This window comes from Silurus aristotelis, assembly GCF_946808225.1.
Source record: "Silurus aristotelis genome assembly, chromosome: 4".
NCBI lineage: Eukaryota > Metazoa > Chordata > Actinopteri > Siluriformes > Siluridae > Silurus > Silurus aristotelis.
Window position 1 is genome coordinate 28,493,999 of NC_139577.1, and position 21,759 is coordinate 28,515,757.

At 38.7% G+C, this 21,759-nt stretch overlaps 1 protein-coding gene across 7 annotated transcripts in view; it reads left to right on the top strand.

Annotated features, from left to right (window-relative positions):
* npnta (nephronectin a) overlaps nucleotides 1–21,759 on the top strand; it is a 69,372-nt gene that overhangs the window by 27,339 nt on the left and 20,274 nt on the right. For 2 of the 7 annotated variants that reach the window (XM_083538734.1, XM_083538735.1), the window contains 4 exons: nucleotides 4,463–4,555; nucleotides 8,222–8,314; nucleotides 14,917–15,036; nucleotides 18,935–19,054. In XM_083538734.1, the coding sequence (XP_083394860.1) occupies nucleotides 4,463–4,555; nucleotides 8,222–8,314; nucleotides 14,917–15,036; nucleotides 18,935–19,054 (426 nt within the window). The remainder of the gene's footprint in view (nucleotides 1–4,462; nucleotides 4,556–8,221; nucleotides 8,315–14,916; nucleotides 15,037–18,934; nucleotides 19,055–21,759) is intronic. The other 5 variants (XM_083538736.1, XM_083538738.1, XM_083538739.1 and 2 more) reach the window with 3 other exon arrangements.

Sequence of the window (21,759 nt, forward strand, 5' to 3'; positions counted from 1 at the left end):
CACACTCTCTATTACTTTGCACTGTTGACCCCAGGTATCTCAACTCCTCTACCTTCTCCACCTCTTCTCCCTGCAACCGCACCACTCCACTGCCCTCCCTCTCATTCACACACATGTACTCTGTCTTACTCCTACTGACTTTCATTCCCCTTCTCTCCAGCGCATATCTCCACCTCTCCAGGCTCTTCTCAACCTGCTCTCTACTCTCACCACAAATCACAATATCATCTGCAAACATCATAGTCCAGGGAGACTCCTGTCTGACCTCGTCCGTCAACCAGTCCATCACCACTGCAAACAGGAAAGGGCTCAGGGCCGATCCTTGATGCAGTCCAACCTTCACCCTGAACCAGTCTGTCGTACCTACTGCACACTTTACTGCCGTCACACTGTCCTCATACATGTCCTGCACCACCCTCACATACTTCTCTGACACACCTGACTTCCTTATACAATACCACAACTCCTCTCTCGGCACCATGTCGTTCGCTTTCTCTAAATCCACAAATACACAATGCAGCTCCTTCTGTCCTTCTCTATACTTCTCCATCAACATCCTCAAAGCAAATAAGGCATCTGTGGTGCTCTTCCTCGGCATGAAACCATACTGTTGCTCACAGATGGTCACCTCTTCTCTCAGCCTGGCTTCCACTACTCTTTCCCATAACTTCATGGTGTGACTGATCAACTTAATTCCCCTGTAGTTACTGCAGGTCTGCACATCTCCCTTATGCTTAAAGATCAGTACCAGCACACTCCTTCTCCATTCCTCAGGCATCCTCTCCCCTTCCAGAATCCTGTTAAACAATCTGGTTAAAAACTCCACTGCCATCTCTCCTAAACATCTCCACGCTTCTACCGGTATGTCATCTGGTCCAACCGACTTTCCATTCTTTATCCTCTTAATCGCTGCTCTCACTTCCTCCTTACTAATCCTATCTACATCCTGCTTCACCAACTCCACATCCTCCAACCTTCTCTCTCTCTGATTTTCCTCATTCATCAGCTGCTCAAAATACTCCCTCCATCTTCTCAACACACTCTCCTCACTAGTCAACACATTTCCCTCTCCATCCTTTATTGCTCTAACTTGCAGTACATCCTTCCCAGCTCGGTCCCTCTGCTTGGCCAATCGATATAAATCCTTTTCTCCTTCCTTAGTGTCCAACCTCTTATACAGTTCCTCATATGCCTTTTCCTTGGCTTTCGCCACATCCCTTTTAACCTGCTGCCGCATCTCCTTGTACTTCTGCCTACTTTTCTCATCACTCTGTCGATCCCACTTCTGTTTTGCCAACCTCTTTCCCCTAATGCTCTCCTGCACTTCCTCATTCCACCACCACGTCTCCTTGTTTTGCTTTCTATTTCCAGATGTCACACCAAGTACTTTTCTAGCTGCCTCCCTCATCACTCCTGCAGTAGTTGCCCAATCATCCGGCACCTCTTCACCACCACCAAGCCCCTGTCTGACCTCTTCCCTGAACCTCACACTACACTCTTCCTCCTTCAGTTTCCACCATCTTATTCTTCTTTCAAACCTTACTTTCCTCCTCTTCTTCTTCGCCTCCAAAACCATCCTACAGACCACCATCCGATGCTGTCTAGCTACACTGTCCCCCGCCAACACCTTACAGTCTCCAATCTCCTTCAGCTTGCATCTCCTACACAGAACATAATCCACCTGTGTGCACCTTCCTCCACTCTTATACGTCACCCTATGATCCTCCTTCTTCATAAAATACGTGTTCACCACTGCCATTTCCATCCTTTTAGCAAAATCTACCACCATCTGCCCTTCCACATTCCTCTCCTTAAAACCATACCTACCCATCACCTCCTCATCACCTCTGTTCCCTTCACCTACATGCCCATTAAAGTCTGCCCCAATCACCAATCGTTCTTTCCTAGGTACACCATCTACCACTTCATCTAATTCACTCCAGAATCTTTCTTTCTCCTCCATCTCACAGCCAACTTGTGGAGCATAGGCACTGATGACATTTATCATCATCCCTTCAACTTCCACCTTCACGATCATCACCCTATCAGAAACTCTCTTCACCTCCACTACACTCTTACTGTACTCTTCCTTCAGAATCACCCCTACACCATTCAGAACAACTTCTAATGATCTTATTTATGTAGCTGAGACACTGAGAGTTATGAGTCTTACTTAGGGGCCCAGCAGTGGTAGATTGGTGGTGCTGGGATTCAAACTCATTAGTTTTTGATAAGAAGTTAAATGTCTTACTCAGTGAGCTTCCAGACATTATGTTCATGTTCTGCCATATCACTCACCCATGTACTTGGCAGCTATCATTTATCATTCAAATTTGAAAACGCTAAAGGCATGCATATTGGAGCACTGAATCAATGGACACTGCCTGAAGTCATTACTAGCTTTGGTGTTATCAGAAGTGTTGTTTGTTTTTGGATCCAATGCTGAATTCATTGACAGAACACCACTGTGAAGACGTTCATTTATCTGATTATTCAGACAGCTATCTTTGCTTGCTGTGTATGTGTGATCTGGTGTGATATTGTGTTTGTGCGTGTGTATTTGGGGCAGATGGAGGTGTCTGACACCCCTGTCCCTTATTGTCCCTAATGTCTGTCTTTTTGTCCCCACACTGGGCATAATTAACACCATTCAGAGCAGCATATTATGACAGACTTAATGAAGCTTTTAATGGAAATTAGTCCGACTTGGCTGGAGGCTGCCAAGTGAAACAGAGCTTTGAAAACGAAGCGGCTCGCTGTGGCTGGCGGCACCTTGATTGAAAAGAAAAGCATACGGTGGCTGGCAAGGGGGACGGCACAGCGCTCGCTTTATATATCTTCATATACTGACTTGGAGGTAGCAGCGCCTGAAATTTGCATTATGCCACTGTTTTCAGATTTGAGAAGAGTTTTATTTCCCCAGGTACAGCTCTGGGCTGGGCTGTGTCCCAATCCAAATGTTAGTTGTAACGAGTCGTGAAGTTAAAGTGCAGAATAGCGTGCACTTGGTATGGCCTCGAGCCTAAAGGAAAACAGTACAGGGCAAATTATCCGAATTATTGAATTTATCACAATGTAAAACAGCACATTTTCAAGTATTTCTTAAATAGTATATAATCCAAAATAAATCATTTACTGTAAATTTTTTTGTACATGATGTAAGAATTTCCAGTATTTTTTCCTTTATGAGCAAACCAGTGGCAAATGTTATGAGAAAGAAAACTTGAGAGGACCCAGACTCAAATTGAAACCGAATGTCCATTCATTACAGATCCATCATTATTGAGGTTAACAGCTGTTCACTGATGGACACTTGAATGCAAAAACTGTTCGTGCTGAATTTATCTTTAAGCCATTCTAGCAAACTGTGTATATCAAATACAGTCCAAAATCCACCTTCATGGTTCTTGAGTTTAACAATAACCTCATGGATCTTTAGGCTGTTCATGTGGAACCACCCTCGGCAGCATGAGTGGGTTTTTAATTGACGAGAATTCCGTTTAGAGGTAGGGCGTTATTATGAGTCAGGCAGGGCCGTAAAGAAGAAGGGAACAGAATCAGTTCTATTTCATAACAGAGAGAGAGAGAGAGAGAGAAAGAGAGAGAGAGAGAGAAGGAGAAGGAGAAGGAGAAAGAGAGAAGCATGTATTATTAGTTATCCTTATCGTTACATAAAAGTGAAGGTAATCTCTTTACTGTTAAAACTCAGATTTATGTTCTATTCTGTACAATATAAATTTTAATAACACTTTGATAACCTACTATCTTATTTGGAAGAAGTCTCCAGTGTCAGTCGGTGCTTTGTAACAGTTAAGCAGTAATTTTAAGGTTTCTGCCTTGGGCAAGTCTTTGGGACAGAGGACTTTCTTTGCAGCAGGACTATCTTTTTTTCTCTCTCTTTTATTACCTCAAAGTGGGAGGGAGGGAGAAAAGAAGGAAGAGAGAGAGAGAGAGAGAGAGAGAGAGAGAGAGCAACTGTTTAAGCAGTAGTATGAAATATTTTTCGTTTGCCCAACATAAAATCTAGTTATAAATAGATAACCAATTTCATGAATAAACTTGTATTTAATTAATGTTAAAAAATCTTATTTGTTTGGAAAATTGCTGTGGTGTAATTAGAAGAAGACACAATGGGTGAGAAGACTAACTCTTCTTTATATCTGGCAGTGTTGTAGCAGCCTGATAATAATTATTTTCTTCTTTCCTAAGCATTTCAACACTTTTATATTACAGGTCCAGGCTTATTATTCAGCTATCTGTCTTCAAGTATATTAATTAAGACTTTTTCTGCATCTGGTGCGATTCGTGTCTTGTTTGTTTTGACCCTGTAATGGTTGTTTTTGTCTCACTTACCGTTTTTAATAAAGCTGTAATGCATGTAATGAATCAGAATATTGCTGTATGTGTGAGATTTGGTTGAATGTAACTGACGCTTGTTTCGTCTGTATGGGAATCTCTTTAGCTCTGTGTCAGCATGGATGCAAGCATGGAGACTGTATCGGACCCAACAAGTGCAAGTGTCACCCTGGTTTTACAGGAAAGACCTGCAACCAAGGTAGGTGTTTTCAGCTTTAGCACTAAGACACACACACAGTACCTCATGTATGACAGCATAAGGAAAACTGATCACTTAGTAATTTGCCCTGATGCCGTGCATTTTATATTCGGATAATAATAATTCCCAGTACGACATTTTGTATTCTTTCCCATTCTATGTTCCCCTCCACTTCAGATTATCATGTCTCAAATGGCCAATAAGTCTCAGTTTGCACCCAGCTGTCACTCACTGCACTTTTTTCTGCTGTGTATGATATAAAAGGCCTTATTCAGCAAAGCAGAGAAGAAGCAATAATGTCTAAACTTCCTCAGCCTTCAAGCGATACAATCTCAACCACTGGCCTCAGATACCTCGACCATTAATAAAGATAGCGCTTCAAAAGTAATTGTGCTGTAAGTGCTCTTAACATCAGGACACAGCATTGCAGATAACCTTTAAAAAAAAAACTACTGCCCTAAGAGAGCAATGAGAGAAGGTGTAATTAAAAAAGAAGGGAAGTAGGAGGAAAACAAAACCCTTTAGGAATGTGGGAGCGAGTAATCTCACCTTGCAGTTTCGTTTCGGTTCATTGTTAGGGTCGTGGTCAGGCCAAGACTCTGTGCAGAGGCTACGGAACTGATGGCTTCACCTGAATAGACAAGATAGTCATGGTACACTACATATTACAATAGAACTAACTAAATACCAAAATCAATTAATTATTATTGCATGACCAATTGTAGGTCACAGACAGAATTTCTAGTCAGGTTTTGTTTTATGTAATTTGGTGCACGTTATGAAGGACATTCAAACTGTTGAGTGTATGAATATAAAAGCAGTGTCAAGATGTATTCAAGGTTGAGGTAAATGCACATTTTAAGCTTAAAAAGAAGTTGGTACTTTTACATATTCAGATTTCAGATGTTATTAGCGACTTACATAGAAAGTCATGCAGGAGTTGTCAAAAACAAACATATCTCAGTTGTGCACAAATCTAAATTTGGACTTGTGCCTATTTCACTTGTGTAATATCGACTCGAGCGAAGAGCAGAATCAAGTCTGACACTGCTGACTGACAGTATGATATTTATAAATATAGGTCATAAATATGACCCTATTAAATCACTAATACAGTATCAATTAACTTTTTTTTCTGATGTGTAAATATTTAAATGACTGGAACTTAAGTCATTAACTATGAAACCCCTAGAGAATTCATTTTTATAGATCTTGCCTTTAGATCTTGCCTAAAATATTAATATACAGTAATTCTCTCCTACCGCGGTTCGAATCTCATGCCCCTGGTTTATCGCAGAATTGTAATTGCCACATAACTAATTTGCTTTGCTGATTTTCCCGGTCTCACACGGACAGCACGATAGACCAAAAAACTTTGATTTTATGGCTTAAAAAAAAAAAAAAAAACATTCTTGGGTTGGTGTCCGTGTATCGCGGTTTTTGGTTTATCGCGGGCGGGTTTGGAACATAACCAAGGCGATAAATGGGGGATTACTGTAGATAGATAGATAGATAGATAGATAGATAGATAGATAGATAGATAGATAGATAGATAGATAGATAGATAGATAGATAGATAGATAGATAGATAGATAGATAGATAGATAGATAGAGACAGACAGACAGACAGACAGACAGACAGACAGACAGACAGACAGACAGACAGACAGATATTCATTTGTTTCATTTAAAAGCCATACAAATGCAAAGTAATGATGATAATATTAATGATTCTTGCTTTATTAGAATTTTTTTTTAATAGGATTCACTTTTATATCTGAAATGAACACAGTGAAGTTAGAAGCCTTATTTGGATTCTCGAGTGTAAGAAGAAAAGCTGCTTAATTTAAAATAATTGTGAAATTATTTGCTCCGATGGAGAGACGCACAGAGAGGGAGCTGATTATTTGCTTCAATTGGCTCAATAATTGTATAATTAACCCTGATTTCAATTTTGAGAGAGCTAATCTTGACTAGTTCAGCTGTTATTGTGTAGCTTTAGTGTGTTATGTGGGGCCTCGTACAGTCCACTTGTCCTGATTAAACTGGTTGATTTGTGTTTTACAAACAATTTCGGTGTCAAAATTTAAAACTAAAGCAAGGGACTTTTCTTGAACCTATTAAGTAATTATTTAAAGTGCTAATTAAACTAAATAAATAGAAATTGATGTTTTTTGGGGAGTGAACATATTTGACCCAAACACTCACACACACTCCAACCAGAATTAGCCATCCAAATAACTTCGGAGATACTTCAAATAACAACAAAAAAGCCATATCATGCATATAATTGCACATTGAAGATATAAATAAACCTGCTAAATGGATAATTGAGCTTCGCTGTTAGGGAAGTCCGTCAGAACAAAGGAATCAGTGCTAATTGAGCATTGCTAAACATTGCAGCACCAATCAGTAACATGAATCTGGCTTTTTAGACTAAATTTCAATTAAAGCCTCATTAGCATTAACCTCTCTTGATCTCTGTTTTGTGTTAAGGAGTCACAGTCGGTCATCATAACATCATAACACGTCATATTGCTGATGCGAGGCAGATGCGCTAGGTAATGCAAATAAAGTGATTAAAAGCGCTAATCCGTTTAGACGTAATGGCACCGGGCCACGCTTCACTTGGAGCGGATCAGATCGTTTTAATAAGATGATTATTTGCTGTAGGCGACGAAAATGAGAATCAGCTCACCTGCTGTGAGCGCTCTCGCTAAGGAACGGTATTATGAACTCCGTCCGAGGGGCGAATGTGCTTACATTTTCCTCTTTGTATATTATCTTGTTAACAGATGGCGGCGAGCGCGCCCTTTTCAATTCTCCATGAGTGTTTCTATTATCGGAACGATAGCTCATATAAGCAATCAGTCCTCTGGCTCCGGCTATAGCTGATAAGCGGGTCAACGTCAACAAAGTCTCCCATCCAACTGTTTAATATGGGATATTTTTGCATAAACCACATGGCAGGCAAGCTGCTTTTTTTTTTGCTATATTTATAACTTGAAAGCAAAACGGAGCTGAGCGGATTACACGACTGGCTTTAGGTGTCATCATATAATTAGCGGTAACGCAGCTGCATTGTTTAATTACACCGCAACGTGCTTTTCTTTGTTTCCCGAGCTCTATCGGATCGAGCGATTAGGAATGCTGACCAGTTTAAAAACAGCACAGCTGAGTTAGTAGACACCATTTTGGTTGCACTACAAAGGTGGGGCAGGCACGCAAACCTCTCAAATCTCTCGAACCCTTCCAGGCATTTTCACGTTCCCCTCAACCCCTCCCTCTCCCATATTTGCCAGCTAACAATAAATAGCACTAACTCTTGCCGAGGAGGACGGATCTGGACGTGACTGTTGACATGTTGTGACACTAAAACCACGCTCACTTTTGTTCAGAGGAAGCAGATGGAGGCCAGGAGACGCTGCTCTCTCACTCTCTCGCTCGCTCAGATTCTATTCAGTCTCCATAGCACAGGAATTTGGCGTTTTCTTTTTAAGCCAACTCGCACATGGCTAATCCTCTTTAGTGCATAATGTCATTCTTTTCCTTTGCAGGAATGTGGACTGGTTAAAGGTGTGGGATCTGCTGGAGATTTGTACTGCCGTGATAACGTGTAAATTCTGTGTTGTCTGTGTTCCCTCTTTGTTTTTAACCTGTGAGCAGAACAGCAGGATTATGTAAACCCCTCAATCTGGGACAGTCTCCCTCCTCTATTTGTTCCTATGGACCATCCGGCAGTGGGGGTGCCTCCGGAGGGTGAGCTATTCCGATGGTCACTGGGCAGTTCCTCTTTCCACTTTTTTTGCCCACCCACCCCTTCACCACTGCCACCTGCATGGCGCAGGCCGTTCATTCGAAGCATAAAGAATTCTCCCTCTCCCTTTTCTTTTCCCTGCTCCCTTTTCTTCCTGTAGTAGATCCCAAAGACTGGAGGGGCATGGCTGGAATGACATGCTGAAAGCCAAGCATGTTTATCTATCTATCTATCTATCTATCTATCTATCTATCTATCTATCTATCTGTCTGTCTGTCTGTCTGTCTGTCTGTCTGTCTGTCTGTCTGTCTGTCTGTCTGTCTGTCTGTCTGTCTGTCTGTCTGTCTGTCTATCTATCTATCTATCTATCTATCTATCTATCTATCTATCTATCTATCTATCTATCTATCTATCTATCTATCTATCCTCCACTTGTTCTGTTTCTTTATATGTCTCCCCCTCTCTCTGACACTATATGCCTCTCTGTGTTTCTTCTGCTCTGGATTTCTCTCTGTCTATGCACACTCTCTTTTTTTGTCTCTCAGTCTGTTTTTCTATTCCACTGTCTCTCTGTCTTTTTCCTTCTTTCTGCCTATCCTACTCTGTCTCTCAGATTCTTTCTCTCTTCCTCACCCTATATCTTTCTTTATGTGTTTTTTTCTCTGTCCATCTTACCCGCTCTCTTTTTCTGTATTCCTCGCACTCTCTTCCCCCCTTTCTCTCTCTCTTTCTCTCTCCCACACATATATACTGAGACAGCAAGTCTTTCTCGATTCCCAGCACCGTGAACTTGTGAACCAGACCGTCTTTCATCTCAGAGCACCCAAAAGCTTGGCCTACTGCTCTCTCCCACACCACTCTTTTATCTCCCCTCTCTCTGTCTTTTCCCAGTTTTCTCCAACTCCTCTATGAGCACATGTGCTGCTGCTGAACTATTCAGATGTGACACTGTGTCTTGTTCTTTGTTTGTCACATACAATGTGAGAGACTGACACAGTCAGTCAAAACAGTGGAGTTGTTTTATAGTTTGATCAGCCATAACATGAACAAATAGCAATTAAAGGAGCGGTTTGTAAATAGATAGATGATTGTAGGCTTCCTAAATGCACCACAGCACACTGATCACTTCAAAATCCTGTGACAATCATCTCATTGAAGTCTCTTTGTTCTCTCTCTCTCTCTCTCTCTCTCTCTCTCTCTCTCTCTCTCTCTCTCTCTCTCTCTCTCTCTCAGTTAAGATTATCTTATCAAAATTCAGGAATTCAAGGGCTCTGAAAATAACAAACCACTGTTTTAAATGGAAAAGATATAAAGCATTTGTTCCCAGAAAGCAGGAATTTACACTCTAAGGTTAATTTATTAAAAGAGATAAATACCAATATAGGCAGATATAATATATGTGGAATGCTAAAGCTATAGTTTAAAATAATAATGTTTCTTTATTTAAACATTCATGTAAAGATTGTGTAATGTGAAGATTTCAGAAACCTTTGAATGACTGTCTACACTATGCCACACGATGCTGCACATGATGCTTCTAAATTCCCAAATCTGATTGGTCAGAAAGCAATAGCTAATTTTGTTCTATTAAGGCTCAGACAGTAGTGCTGGCTGCAAAACAAACCACAAATTTATACCAACCAAGCACTAGTTTTAATATGTTATGGTTGACATGGTAACAACTCCTTCACATGTCCCATAATCTAATAATACATGTAACAGAAAACAAGCCCTATACTGTACTACACTATGTGTGTGTGCTGTCAAAAACTAACAAAAATAATTATTAAGACGTGATTAATGCGGTGCTCAATTAATTGTAATTTTCTTTTTAAATTTTTATTCAAAATATAATTAAATACATTTAAATAAATATTAAAATAATATTAAATATTATAAAATTGTTTTAAAGGTTTTAAATTCAGCTCTTTTATATTTATTTGTTTATTTATTTATTTATTTAAATTTTTTAAATGGCCAAACAGAAATGCGTGCTGCATTAGTCGACATGAGTTTCTGTTTGACCATTTTTATTAATTCTATTTTTAAAATTAAATTCTATTTGAATTTATATATATATATATATATATATATATATATATATATATATATATATATATATATATATATATATATATATATATATATATATAATGTAACAAAGAAATTTCCCCACTGTGGGACAAATAAAGGTATATCTTATCTTGAATAAAGCTAAAGGTAAATATATATATATATATGCATGCTATATCGTATGACATCTTAGAGGTTTCATAATGTCTAACTGTAAATTGATATACCAAAGACATGTTTGTTAATAAATTAGACAAATAAAACACTTCTGGTTTTGCAGTAAAGGTAATTAATGTTTGGGGTGGTAGGAGTCTAGCAAATGTAGCAAATGTATTAGTCAAATTGTTGTACCATGATGTCACCAGTAGGCATTCCTGGTACTGGTGTCTCTCATCAGTGAATGGTGCAACTATTGTTGCACTTTTAACAACAAATCAAAATATGGCTTATGTGCACTTGACTGTCTCCACTTCCATTGCTAGTCGCCTAAAGTTAAGCATTATGCTAAACTTTGCTGTTACACACCCACATCTGCCACTGAATGCTATTGGAAATTTCGAAGGTCTCATTGAACATGGCACTTTGACGCTGTGAGTCACTGTATGTATGAAAATTATAGCTTAGCCATGTTTTGTGTTAAGCCACACCACACTACTTGGTTGTTGATGATCCTATAACTGCATGTTTTTTCCTTCCTTTTTTCTTTTTCTCTACAGTATATTTGTTCTAACACTAATATCGCCTTCCTTCTCGCTCGATCTCTGTCTTATTGTCTACTCGTTTAGTGAGCTGAGATTCTTCACACACCATTTGCAGTGAAGGGCTCTGTGCCTCATGCTGTAATGCTGCTTAAATCTACCCTGCTCTTGTCTAATCTTTTTCTTGTTCTCCCCTATCCCTCTCCACATCTAACCAATGCTCCCCACCCCCACTTTTTTTTTCTTCAAAGAAGACCTTTCTGCATCACGTTCTTTCTCATTTGTTCCCGCATGTGCTGTAGCCCCCAGCTCACTGACACTGGACGGCCGTTCCCCCAATCCACATTCGTGACATTTACTTTTTTTGCTGTTTGCAGGGTTTTTTTCCCAGAGGCAAGAAGGAACCAGCTGAGCTTCTAAGAAAATAAATAAATAAATAAAAAGGGAAAAAAAAATTTCCCTCCCTTAGCACAATGTATTTGTAATACAGATTTGAAGGCTCGGTTTGATAATGTGTAGTTTGGCCTAAGGTTTACCTGAAGGCCGAGTTCCTTACTGATTCTGAGGTTATTACAGAAATGGAAGAAAGACCAATGAAAAAAACAAAGCAGAAAAGTGTAAACTGGGGTGTAGCAGAGTGCATGAAGGTTAAATTAACATTTTGCTATGTGTGCACATGAGGTCCCCTGGTGGTCTAGTGGTTAAGATGCAGCGCTCCCACCGCTGCGACCCGGGTTCAATTCCCGGTCAGGGAACCATCCCCAGCCACTCTTAGTGCCGGTCCCAAGCCCGGATAAATTGGGGAGGGTTGCGTTAGGAAGGGCATCCAGCGTAAAACATGTGCCAAATCAAACGTGCGGAGGATCCGCTGTGGCGACCCCTAACGGGAGAAGCCGAAAAGAAACTTTATGTGTGCACATGCTTTTTGGTATCTTGCCATACAGAAATGCCGCACTAGTGAATTCAGTGCAAATAACAATGATGTATATGCTTTCTTCAGTGTTTACCATGTAAGGAAATTATTATACCCAACATGGTGTGCTGTTAGAGACACCTGCATATTCCTTTTGTTTGAATGAACCAATTTATTTAATTTAATAGTATGAAGTTTTACCTTGACCAAATATGCAGACCATATGAATGTACAGATGCTTGTACAAAAATGTAATGAAACTTTATTTTCATAGAAATATTTCCCCCTAGTATGAATACACTTTACACACTCTTCCGAACAGTCAGTTTCTCAAAAACTCAAATACTTTGGCATTCCTCTTCTAAAACTTGCCAAAGGTCTTCTTCATTATTTGAATATTTCTTTCTTGTTGTATGGTGAAGTTGTTTTTGATTAGCTGCAGTAGTTGCATGGCATTGAAGTATGAAATGGTAGCCATGTTGTTAAGTATTCCTTTCACAATTTAACCTTTATTTAACCTACATGTATATAATGAGTGGAAATATGTGAAGTGGAACGTGACATAGTTACATGTATTACATCCAAATCCTACTGTTTGTGCTTAAGGTGACAGTTTGGTAAAAAAAATTTATACTTTTAAATGAGTTTGTTGCATATAAACAAAAGAAAGGATCGCAAAAATGACAAAAGACTAGATGTGTTACCAAAATCTTCAAGCATTACAACTATGATAAACAGTACGTTATCTAAAAAATGGAAAGTACAAGCAGAAACCTGTTAAAGAGACCTGACACTGGAGACTCATTAGAGAAACCCTCATAATCATTGATAATGTGGTTTCTTTTTTAAATTAAATGGTTTAGATCTATCATATTTTAGGCTTAAACTATCAGGACAGACATTAAATAACTTTAGGAATGAACGATCAAGTGCATTAATATAAACCAATCATTCAAATTATGCTGGTATAAAATATTCATTAGCACCTTCTGACACACAAAAGCAAACATTTTCATACTTAATGAATGTAGTTTAGGCATTTAATTAACCTGTAGTCCAAGTAATTTGCTAACCACACCTCTATTTGATTTCATTACCACTTTTTTAATTAGTACTAAGCATGTGGTGTTGATATCCACAAGACCTAAATATCTACTCTCCTTTGTTCATCCACCTGTAATTTCTTTTGCCCTTAATTAGAATGGAGTCAGTTTGGAAAAATGATTGTGGATGATTCTGTGTAAGATGAAAGATTTCTTTCTCCTTCTTTCTCTTGCTGTCCTTATTTTTGACTTCTCTGACATTGTGAAGTTTTGGGAAGCTTGTCAATTGTCAGGAAGTAAGAACATAAGACCAAAAAAAATAAAAAAATTATTTCTCATCATAGGGTACAGGAAAAACATCAGACAGTAGGCTCTTGTTTTCACCTGACCTCATAGTATGTTCCAAAATAATTGGCATTTCGAGGGCATTTGCAGACGTTCAAACCTCATGTCCAGATATCATTTTGACATTTTGCGCCTTACTGAATGACTGATTTCTTTTTTTTAAGATTTTTTTTCCCCCAGATATAAATTTCACAAGTCTCAGGTAAAAGGTTGGCATATAATAATGTAAGTGGTTGTGTAAATTTATTTAGCTGTTCAGGAAAATGTTTCTTTTCTCATAAAAACTCATTTAGAAACTTAGCAAACATGTTTAACAAAAGGATTTCAATGGATCTTTTTATGAACACATTTGGTTATAACCCAGTCTTTCTCATAACAGCATAACCTGCACTATTTATGCAGGTTGACATATAATGTATCAGTTATTGTTAATTAATTTTACATATTAAGAAAATGTGAATCCAACTATAAAATCTTGGCAGCATTATTTTGCCTGCTTCCCCAAGTTTTATCAAATCCTTTTCTCTTTTTTATGATAAAATCCGTGTGTGGAAAATCATTCTGCAAGCACAGACTGGGCATAGTATGAAAACTGTGAATGTAAATCTGTCTGGAGGAGTAAATAAAATGCACCCTCACAGAAAGATGAACATTTCTTTTACTGACAGTGCCCTACCAGTGACCCTACATTAGTTCCAATTGCTGTTTATGCATTCAACAACATTAGCACATGTGTCTATTTAAATTGGTGGCACCTGTCAAAAGTAGCAGTCATGCCATGCCACAGAACGCATTCCAGGAATAACCCAAAGCTAAAGATGGCGCCATTCTCTCTGTGCCGAGCCACACTGCAACCTGCTTATACGCCTGCCAGCCGGATCTTCTTTCACTGTGGGGCAAATTAGACTCCGTGCACAAAAAACCCGCAGTTCTAACCTACAGTATGAAGAGAAAAGTGATACATAGTTACCCCCTGTTGACCTCTTGCTGGACGTCCAAGACTGAGCGTGGGATCCGTTTTCACCTTCATGTACTATATGTTGGCTAGAATTCATTGTATTCCTGTCATGCACACCCTAGCCTGGCAGGCTGTGATTAATTTCTGGGCTTTGTTGACTTTTCCGTGTGCCTTGCAAGAGTTCTGGCAGGTGCTCGACTCGAGGCAATCCATTGAATCAGAACTCACCATATCACAGCGTCTAATAATATTTTTGAAAAGACCAGAGGTTGCTGGCATTTAGCATCACAGAGAGACGTCGGACGATAAACACTGTGTCTATATGTAAGTGTGGGTGGTGATAAAAACCTATATTGCAAAGTAATAACCAGGAAAAGAGTTCTTAAAGGCTTGAAGGTGGGCCTGTTATAACACAGATCTTTGCTCTTTCCTCCCACAAACCCACAGCTTGAAGGGGATTGACCTCTGAACTGTGACCACTGGCTAATTTTCCTAACAACACCACCCGCACACATCACAAGGTTTTCAGTCTGGATGCCTTAACTCGTCTTTTTCTCTTTTCCCTTCCCTGCAGATCTGAACGAGTGTGGCCTGAAGCCTCGACCCTGTAAACACAGGTGCATGAACACATACGGCAGCTACAAGTGCTACTGCCTCAACGGCTACATGCTTCAGCCTGACGGGACCTGCGGAAGTGAGTCGCAGTGGCTTTGCTTTTGCTCGTTTAGCCCTCAGCTATCCAGCTGGCATGTAGCTCTACTTTCATGCACTAACACCAGCACCGTGCATCAGTGCTTTCGCCAGTCATGCGTGCGTACCGTCACAGATGGAAATGGCATTGCGCAAAGGCTGAACCCTAATGAGCAGATGCTGTTTTTGCGCTAGACGGATTTGACTACATGCACAGATGCCTGATGCATGTTAATTCGCCAGCAAATTAATCAACGCAGCTTAATTAACAAGCTCAAGGGCCAGCAGTAAGACAAAAAAAAAAGGCCAATTCAAACGGAGGTAAATGTGGAATACCGGGAATAAATAAATGAGAAAAACGAACTTTTTTTACTAATTATTTACCTTTACACAACTAGTGCAGGTGAACGTAGTTTTTCTTTTACGTTCTTGGAGAAAGTAGTTCAATCAAGCATCGCTTTTCAAAAAATCATATGTTCAGTTTCGTGATTTTCAAAAATCCGTCTGCCTAAAACAGTCACCACTGCTGGAAATATTTCCTTATGGGAATTAATTGAAATTTCAAAGACAAATTTTCTTAATGAGTTAATTGTCTTAATAATTTCAAATAGATTCACTTTCAGAGCCAGGCTTTTTAATGCTGATTTGCTGTGTCTTAATGTTTAACCTAGAAAAACTTTTTTGCACACAGGATTCTTTGAAATCCATTAGCCAATTAGGTCAACATTATTCCAAAAGTATTGACCTCCTTTATTATATTTTTAAGAAATAACCAATCTAGAATTAGTAACATTGAACCAGTAAGATTCTACAGAAACCTTTAGGAAAATACAAAAAAAACCCAACCTTTAAATAAAGATTATACACCTATATCACAATTAGAAAAGAGAAATGTGTAAATCGCGTCCCAATCTTCAGTGACCCTAATTTGCACAACAGACTATTCTAAATTTCTGCTGCTCCACTTCCCAGTAGTGTAAATTATTTTTCCATTAATGTATGTTCTTTTCCTTTTTCATTGTAACCTACTATGATTGCATTTTCTTCTCCGGAGACTTTTTTTTTTCTGGTAGTCACCCTATCATCTTGGGGCATGGTTAGCTCCTGTAAAGGGCTTTACAATGGCTCAAATGAAAAATGAGAGCGAAATTGAGAAGTGTGAACTTCAACCCTGCTAGTAAATCCTGATTCTTCTAGCTGGCCCTGAGCGATTCTCGCTGTGCCGAGAAAGCTGTGCCTGTGCTTGCCTCAAGTTAACCACTAAAAAGCTTCAATATGCCTTTCTTCCATATGGCCCGTACTACTGCAAACATGCTTGTATCATTGCGTTTATCAAAGTGTGCAGCAAGGGTTGGGACTTTATTTGAAGATGCGTCAGATGTGGTTGCCTAGATGTCAGTCTTAAATGATTCATATCCTTGTTCAATCCGGCACTCCAAATGTTTTTGAAGTGGAGATAGTTAATTGTTAAGGTTCTTGTTTGGGATGAGATATGCAAGTGAATTTATTATATGCATGATTAAAAGAATGCTTTAACAATGAGGCTTTTTGAATTCTAGATATGATTGTTTATCAAATAACTCATGCTTTTTCACCCAGATGGAGGAAGTGACATCATAGATTTTCATGACAAATTTCTGAATGGATCGCTCAAAAGTAGGCAAGATAAATGGGTTACGTTCCAAATGGTTAACAAATAAGTCAAAGAAAAGTCAATCAAGTGTCATTGAAAGGTGTTGGGTTGGTGTAGAAAGACATTCACCATTGGTCACAATCTTCAAGAATTTTTGAAGATTCTCCAAATCTCTTGAAGTGTATTGGAGAATTGTGCTCCATTCAAGGTATTCCTGCTGATGCTTTGATGATACTAATAAAGAGCAAACACCTGGCTCCTAAATATTTCATAGATGTTCAGTCATGTTGAGATGTTTTGACTTTACAGTAAGTCATTTTCATCCACAATAAACCAACGAGATCTCTTGAGCTGTGGACTAGGGCCACTCGCTTCAGGATGGAAATGGGTCGTCATAGGATAAAGTTGATCAGTTACAAGAACATTGGGTTGGTTTGCAGTGCTCTCTAAGGTGACAAGTGTTGCCAATCCATACCAGGTTTTCCTTTAATTTGTCACCAATTTATTTTATTTACGCAAATGTATAATTTAAAAACCAATCCAAAACCAGAGCAGTAGGGTTGGGATGTTGAAAAGGAATTGATCCCTTCTTATTTGCATAATCAGCTATATATCCTTGCTTTCTTCATGCGGTTAAATGTGTAGAGATGCTTCCAGGTTGTATTCATTATTCAAAGTAGATTATTTTTGAATATCCTACGGGTTAAATCATTCCCTGAAGTCTGGAGGTCTTCATGTAAATCTTCACTTTGTCAGTTTGAGTACATAGTCATTTTGTTTGGCAGGAGTAATGGCACCACCTTGTACTTTGTTACTATACAACTGCTGAAGTTTCGCTCTGAACGAGCCCATTTGTAGCCCCGCTGACATTTTCACAGCTATTCATATTTGGCTGGTAGGCATAATAAGCAATTTCATTTCCCTGTTATTTTGAAAAGAGCAGGTTGAACCCATAGATGACCTCGTAGTGATGCAAAGTAGAGAATGAAGCTTTTTTTTTCTCCTCAGCTCACCGTTGGAGATGGTGAGGTAATAATATGAGGTTATCTTCTCCAGTAGTCTTTTGCTTCAGGGTCAGACAGACCCACTTAGAGAGTTCAGTCATCGTAGACGGCTCTGAAAGCCAAACGACGAGGCAGCTTGTTCTGGACCTTGTGGTATGAACCTATGCATTCGGTATGTTTGGATTCTTGCTTTAATGTGTCTTGTTTTTATTCATGCCTAAAGCATTATTGATTTGCACATCATCCTGGCCAACGTTCAGGTTACTAGACTTCTCTATACTTAAGTGGTACTAATGCTCTGTGATTTGAAAAGATTTCGATGCAAAAAGAGAAGAAGCTTTAGATCTGCAATAGCAGTGTGGATTAGAAAACTCAGTAAACTTTGAAAAATCGAAATGTAATTATACTATTCAAATAAAACAATTCCAGAACCCTGGCTGTGGCTTCAAAGCACAGGATTTTTTTTGCTTAAATTTTTTTTTTTTTTACACATTTTCTTTTGAAATGTGATGCAATACATGGGAATATCTATCAGATTAACTGTTCAGGAGAAAACATGGTCATTATCCTACAAAATGACACTTACATTTGTTTACTATGGAAAAACACAAGCCTTTTTTTTTTTGTAACCATACTATTCTTAAAACTAAAATGGTAATAATGGTAAATTAAAATAGTTTTATATATAATATTTTAATTAGTTTAGTGCAACCATGTTTGCCCTATAATTAAATATATGCATTTTTCCTCTACAGAGCTAATGTTGTGTTTTTAAGTTCTGTACTGGTGCTACAGGCTAAGCACAGGAGATAAACCAAGGAAGCCATGTTGAGATAATATCACAGTGCTTTTTCAAAAACAAAACAAAAAACAAAGGATGTGTAATTCAACATGGAACTGGAAATAAGACATGTACTATTGTACCAATTGTTCCAATTCAGTTTTGTTTTTTTTGCTGGTGTATCCAGCTAGTTTTTCATTCTAGCTGTGTGTTTATGAGCTTTATTTATTAGCAACATTAAAGAGATTAAAGAGACTTGAACCTGACACATCATGATTAATTGACTAGCATTGAACTAAAAGACAAAAAAAAAATTTCTTATTATTTTTAATAATAAAATGTCATGAAAAAGATCTAAAAAGATTTGAATGCATGTTAAAGAGAATCTGCTAGTCATGGTTTGTTGTCACTCTTCTAACGTTTGCTGTAACGATTATGTCCCCTTGTTTTCTTTCTCTCTTTTTTTTTTTTTGTGGTGTCTCAGATGCACGGACATGCAGTATGGCTAACTGCCAGTACGGCTGTGAGGTGATGAAAGGGGAAGTTCGATGCCAGTGTCCATCTCCCGGCCTACAGCTCGCCCCAGATGGCAGGACATGCGTGGGTACGGCTGCTCGCTGTGAGACGAACAAACTCTGCTACTTTCCTCTGAATTCAAAAGCACTCTCGTACAAAGAAGCACAACATCGAGAGGCTTTGCCTTTACCTCCTTCTCCCTCTGGCTCTTGCCGTCTCTCTTTGACTCTGATTTGTAGGTTGCTAATCAAACGCAGGAGACTTTTGTTGCCTTTGTTGTTGTTGTTGTTGTTGTTGTTGTGCTTGTGGTGAAAGATGACAGAGTTTTGAAATTCAAATAGCTGCAAATAAGTACACAGATTCTCTTGTAGTGCTCTGCTCATGTGCAATTCCAGCAGCTCTTGACAACCACACAATGAGCTCTTTTTTCCCCTCTCCGATGCTCTAATTACTGTGCAAGTGCTTAGAGATTGCATAGTGGCATTCGTTAATGACCATATTAATGCCTGTCCGCAGGTGCAGGGACGTTAAAGTAGTTCACGTCCTTTCCTCCTCGGGTTTAGACGTGTCTCCCAGCGCACAATAAATCACAGCTGGGAATGGAAACAAATTGTTGCAGTTAACCTGTGTCACGTTTTAAAGATATGCTTGTGTTACAGCAGAAGGGTTCAGTCGTATTTCTGTGGTCCACTTTTTTAGCCCCTGTGTTTCACTGTCGGGAGAGGAGGCGAGTGTCTCGAACAAAAGCCTATTAATCACAAAGGGGTCATCAGTGGTGTTTCAGGGTTGTAATTTTTTTACAAGCCTATGGGACAGAGCTACAACAATGCAAGATGTCGAGACATCAACCAGACAAAAGGGCCAAAGGTAGCGGAAGCTGTTGGTCATCAAATCCACAGAGTTGTAATCTTGCATCATCAGTGGTAAACAGTAAGGATGTAAACGTAATGTGTTAATGTACTTAAGAGCTTTTTTTGTGTATCTTTACTTTACTGAAGTATTTCTATTTTGGCAGATTTTTACTTCACTACATTTTAAAGTCAAATATCTGACTTTTACTCAACTGCATTTAGCAAAATCAAGTTTCGAACTCGTTTTAAATGGCACTCGGTGGTGTTTATTTATTACAAACATGTCAGCATTTCAACAGCAAACAGTACATTTTGAGAGAAATAAATAATGGAAGCACCTCTAAATTGCCACAACACTCGTGGCCTTATTTGTGCTATTTTTTAGAATTCGTTGAAAAGAAGGTTTTGGGCTCATGATAATTGTAATAGATATCAATCAGTGTTTGACTCATTAATATCATTCTATTAATAGATCGGTGTAGAGTAACATTAGAGTCTTTTCACATGAACTGAGTTGATAAAGCAACAGTCTTGTGACAAAATGATAATAGGAACATTATACTGATAATTAATCATAGTACATATAATGGTAAAAAAGTTTGTACTTTTACTCAAGTGAAAGTTCAAAGGGAGAACTTTTACTTTCCTGAAGTAATATTCAACACAGTCTCACGGCATTTCGTGATATAGTCACAACTTCAATCTATTGATTCGTCTTCATGGACACGAATTTCCCTCTTTTTTTCATATTACTTAGCATGACTGCCTCCATCTTCATAACAACGGAGGCAGAGGATCATGGGTAATGCTGACAGAGAGGCTAAAGGTAATCTTTTTTCCCCCCATTTTTATCAGAATATAGGGCATAAAAAAAACGGTTAGGGGTTAAGGGTTATACTGTAATAAATATGTGTGTCTCTAATTAAGCAGTCTCCTTAAATAACCAGGAGAATATATTTACTGTATTTTGAATTGAAGGAACCACTAACGATGGTTTATAATAGCGAGGAGTTTACCAGTAAATAAAGCAGTAAAAACAAGGATAGAATCTTCTGCTTAAATGTTGGGTAATGGCGCTTGAAGATTAAAAAATCAATAACAAACAAGAAAAAAACAATACAGTTTCTGTGGTATTCAGTGGCAAAAAGAAAACTTTGGCGGATGCACCAAAAATACATCCTATTGAAATACATTACATAGAAAGTCGTCCTCACTGACACGAAAACAGAGGGATAATTGAGTCTATGAAAACGAATCAATAGATGTACGAATTCGAAATGCCGTAAGACTGGGCTTTAATATTTTACAGAGTATATCTCTACTTTAACTCAAGAATAGTTTGTGTACTTCATCTAACACTGTGAATCTCAGCTATATCTATGGAATTCTTCAGGATGTAACTACTCCATGCATCAGTCATATCTTGAAAAAAGAGTATCCGTTCTATGATGACATGAATGAAGAGCCTTTTGATTTACGATTCCCGCAAGTCCAAATTTTTTTCTTCCCCCCAAGACGATTTCTTAGAATGACTAATAGCGTCATGTGACGTGTTTTGTTCCTCGTCTGACTGAGCAATCAGTCAAATGTGTTTGTCTGTAAAAAGAGGAGGTAAAAAGGAAATCATCCTAATTGTGTGATTATGGAATCAAGTGCTGCGCAGGCAAGCTGAAACTCCAGCCTGGAGTGTTTTGGACAAGGACAGGAATGATTGATGATGCATTGTTGCCTCTCTCTCTCTCTCTCTCTCTCTCTCTCTCTCTCTCTCTCTCTCTCTCTCTCTCTCTCTCTCTCTCTCTCTCTCTCTCTCTCTCTCTCTCTCTCTCTCTCTCTCTCTCTCTCTCTCTCTCTCTCTCATACATACATACTGAGTCAGCACAGAGCATTTTTCACTTCTACACCCAAGCGTGAAATATCTCGCCCAATGTTTATTCTGCATTAC